Source organism: Arachis ipaensis, chromosome B6 (genome assembly GCF_059453495.1).
Source record: "Arachis ipaensis isolate K30076 ecotype BB chromosome B6, ASM5945349v1, whole genome shotgun sequence".
NCBI classification, from domain to species: Eukaryota; Viridiplantae; Streptophyta; class Magnoliopsida; order Fabales; family Fabaceae; genus Arachis; species Arachis ipaensis.
Genome location: NC_142441.1, coordinates 144,485,630 through 144,489,828, shown reverse-complemented (window position 1 = coordinate 144,489,828; position 4,199 = coordinate 144,485,630). Strand labels below are relative to the sequence as shown.

Sequence of the window (4,199 nt, the reverse complement as noted above, 5' to 3'; positions counted from 1 at the left end):
AAACTGCAAGTTGCAACATCAGTTTACTCAAAATGATAAAAGTTCAAACACAAAATTAACCTTAGTACTTTACGGAAAGAGATTATTTTACATGGCAAAACATCAGTATTTTTATTTTTGTTCAAATTGATGGCATCGAATCCTAGTGCATCTGCTTCTCATTTCCATTCTACCATGTATTATCCTATTTGCCTGAGAGAATCAAATATCAAACAGTTCTTCACAATCCATAAGTAGCTGAAAGATCACCGAGCTTAAGAAAAAGGGTACCATTGGGGCAGAGCATATAACAGTTTTTGAACAATACTCATAATTTAGGAACACAAGAAGAGCCTAAAACTAACTAGCTGCTTCTGCTTTTCTTGAAGCCATGTTGAAATCATGAACCCAATTTAATGAACATGAATAAAGATTCAATAAATTCCATAATATTACAGTATTCTATAAAAAAATGCAGAAAAGACTTATGTTTTTGTATGGAAAAAAAATGTTGTAAACCTACAAATCATTTTAATTTGGCTATTGCCTCACATCCCTTAGAGCCCAATAGTATAACCCTAAAAAACACCTACCTAGGACCCCCTGCTCTCCACAGTCACCACCATCAACCCCTTCAATCACCTTTTTAATACCCATCATTGCAGCCGTTTCTCTCACTCGACGCCATTCTTCCCTTGCTCCCATTTCTTGTTCTTCAAATCCGTCCTCCTCTGCGTAATCTTCTCTGGCTAAGAGACCTTCCAGACCACCATTTCTCACCACACTACCTTTGAAGATAATGAGAGAGAAATCAAGAAAGAGAGATCAAATGTTCATCGTTTTAGTTTATTTGAGAAATGAGCTGGCTGAGAGGAGTGTGGAAAAATGTGTATGACAGGGAAGAAAGTGAGATTGAGAGATCCTTACTTCACAACCAGTTCTCTCAGTCTCTCCATCGTTCTCCTTTGAGGCTGATCCCTGATCTTTGATCCATCCTGGTATTTTCCAGTGTATCTCCATTCTTCCCCAGTCAACCTGGTTCTTTGCAATGCTTAGGTCAACAGTCTGTTCCTGGTGTTCTTGGGGTTGAGCCTTATTTTGATGCAGCCAAGAGAGATAAAAATGAAACAGGAAAAAGTGTGCTTTGGTAATTTTTCTTTTTGTGATGCAGCATTATAATAGTAAGGAAGGGGGGGAGGGAGTAGAAAGAATGAATGAATGAACGAGCCTGATTGAGAGGGCAAAAGCATGTAAGATTTTTTTATACCAAATTTTGATATTTGAATTTCAAAGTGGGAAAGAATACATGTCAGAGAAAACAGCTTTTGGGAACAAGTTTTTTTCACACTACACATTGTATGTTGGTCATGACACACCGAGCAAAGCATGCACTGCCCATACAACATTCAAAATAAATCCTCTAGAGAATTACAATCCACCAAACATTGACATCAATCGATCATGTAGGAAGATGCACATTACATGCTCGAACAAAATGGTGGGAACTGGACTCACATGACTGTGACACGTGGATGCCTGGGATGGGCTTACTACCTGATAATTTTATTAAGAGATTGGCTGCAAGCAGAAAGAAAAACCTTATGATCTTTAACAATGGCAAATACAGCCAACATCAATGCTAAACATACAACAGCACAACCAATCATGGGCTTGATTTGATAGCACCCTGGTTGCAGTTAAATAAATCTGTGAACTGTGATCCATACTAGCCCTTTAACTAGCACTCAGAACCTGTATTTGAGTCTGGAAGGGCTAGAAGTTTTCCAAGATGAGTCTCACCTGGTTCCTCCTGGCAATGAGAGCAGAACTAATTGTGCTAATGAACACCGAACTTGCCAGAGCCTTACAGAACCTTAATAAACAGACCCAATCTTTGCTTAAGAAGAAAAACTTTAGTACATGTGTTATTCGTCAAAGGACTGCATAGAAATTTTCTCTAACAACAGAGGCCAATCTTCTCCAAGCTGACGTGGATTTAGCTGCATGGCAATCTTAAAATCATGCAAAGATACAGAGCAGGGTGGTCTGTGTTCGGGCTCAGGTTCTCCCAGGCCACCAACACTCTGCACATGCGAAAGATTATTTGGCCATATGCCGTTCATGACCTTCCCCTGAATCTGCTGTTTAGAGACAAGGGGCTTCCTTGAATGATTTGTAGTCCGAGCGCCCACTAAATCAACACAAGACCTGATTAAGCGTTTCAAGTACACATCTACCATATTATTCAAAGTGTTTGCACATTCTAAAGAAACACCTCCAAGACCCTGTACCATGGTAATCTGTTGCATGTGCCTTCTCAATGTATCTGTATCATACAAGCTACCACTGTCACAACAACTAACAAAATCACTACTGCTACTAACCGGCACTGCTTTGCGGGTCCCACCCACGCTAGCAGAGCAGTAAGGAATTCCAAGCGGTGCTGTCAGGGGACTTCTGGAAAAACTGACGTGGTTTAACTGCTCCACCTCTTCCCCATCTTCAACAATCGATGTTTTGGTTGGCCCCTTGTCATGTATTCTTGACTTTTCGGCAGGTCTCTGAATAACATCCCCTATTTCATTCTCAGGTAGCTCGGCAACTGCTTTAAGATGATGTATGGGTCTTTGATAATCACAATGACTAAGTGTTCCATTCTCCATTTCAACCTTACTACCACTGTCTTCAGTAGCTGTGGATTGATGAACAACAGAGTCAACTTTCCCATTTGGTCCAAGAGGGCTTGGTCTATCTTTAAGCTTCCTATCACGCATTCCAGACCGAACCTTGCGTGGGGAGACTGGCAGAACCCCATTTGACCAAATGGGTGCGTTTTGATTTTGACTTTGGAAGTTGGTAACACTCTGTTCATGTCCATCTTGTCTACTAGGAGATATGTTAGAAGCATGTGCCACTGATTTCGGAGTACTGGATGGCTGTACTGGTGGTGCGGAATTCGCTTGGCAAGCATTCTTCAAAATTGATCTTATAAAATGATTATGCAATGGAATGTTCTCCCTTCCGAGTAACCGAAAGCACAATTTGTCAAACTCATTCTTTCTCAGCTTCTGACTCAAAAACCTGCCCAAGTAATAGAAATAACGCTTCGACTTATCAGCTCCAACCTTCTTTACAATATGTGCTTTCAATTCGACCAAATCAATTCTAGAGCTCTGCTGTGGTTGCATCTCTGAACAGAAAGATTCATACAGCAGACAACAAATCAGCAAATAACCAACCAACCCGGAACATCAATTTCAACTGAATTACAGTTATTTCTATTTGCAAAGAAACCAAAATCTACCCTCTCCCATATCATTTAAACAAATTAAACTACCATAAGCCCTGAATACTACAACAACCAGATGCACAAATCATACCAATAACAGTAACATATCAGAAAGTTACAATTCTGAAACTGAAAAACAGTTACACCATAGCTCAAAATTTACCAACGAATACACCAAATAATGCAAAAGCTAAATCTCAACATCCCAAACACCTAAACCCTAGAGATCAAAACCGCAAACGGAACGTGCTAGCTCCGAGCACGGAAACATTGAAACTAACCTGAATTCAACGAATTGCGTGGCAAATCAAAACCCTAAGCTTGAATCACCAAACTCGGGGCATGAAACACCATGCCCGTTGCGTCGTAAAAGCGCGAAGCGCGAGCATTACAACACCACTTGCATCAAAGCAGAAATCCTCATTGTCGCGCGAAATTCGAGAGCTCCGAACTCCAAATCCTGAAAAGACGACTTAGTTGAACGAAATTGAGCAACGCCAGAGTTTTTTTTTCCCTTGAAATTTGCAACAATGGAAGGAAGCACAATGAAGAACAACGACGTAAATAAAGCTTTGAAGTTTATTATTGATTGTGCTCTGACCTCAGCGCAGTTCAGAGAATTTGCATAGAAATCTCGAACCTCGGAACTTGCTGATTCCGAATCTTCGAAGCTTCGACTATGGCTTATGGCGCTCTCTGTATACACATATATCTCTTTCTCTCTCCTTTTCTTTCCCCCTTTTTTGAATTTATTTTGTTTGCTGAAATTATGTATTGAGCTTTGTTTCCTCTGTGTGAGTGCGAAGCTTTTCGATCGCTCTTAACAGTGTTCCTCTTCCTCTTTTGTTTTTGCACTCACTTTCTTTCTTTCTTTCTTTTCTTTTTTTTTTTTATTTAGTTTTTTCAACACCCTGTTTGGTCTGTTTAAAAA

The 4,199-nt window shown here is 40.1% G+C and overlaps 1 protein-coding gene across 3 annotated transcripts; it reads right to left on the bottom strand.

Annotated features, from left to right (window-relative positions):
- Positions 1-376: 376 nt before the first annotated feature.
- Positions 377-4,199, bottom strand: LOC107605159 (uncharacterized). Of its 3 annotated transcripts, none has more exons than XR_002349426.2 (4): positions 3,870-4,199; positions 3,550-3,728; positions 907-3,169; positions 377-767 (listed from the first exon to the last, which is right to left on the bottom strand). XR_002349426.2 is itself a non-coding variant. In XM_016306933.3 (3 exons), the coding sequence occupies exon 3, from the start codon at positions 3,165-3,167 to the stop codon at positions 1,905-1,907; it is 1,263 nt and encodes a 420-aa protein (XP_016162419.1). In that variant the 5' UTR covers positions 3,168-3,169; positions 3,550-3,728; positions 3,870-4,199; the 3' UTR covers positions 377-1,904. The 3 variants fall into 3 exon arrangements, 1 of the variants encoding a protein (XP_016162419.1); XR_002349427.2 differs by having other exon boundaries at positions 377-763; XM_016306933.3 differs by having other exon boundaries at positions 377-3,169.

What these genes read in the sequence shown, in the direction of transcription:
- LOC107605159 (XM_016306933.3), bottom strand. Translation starts at nt 3,167, where the DNA reads ATGCAACCACAGCAGAGCTCTAGAATTGATTTGGTCGAATTGAAAGCA.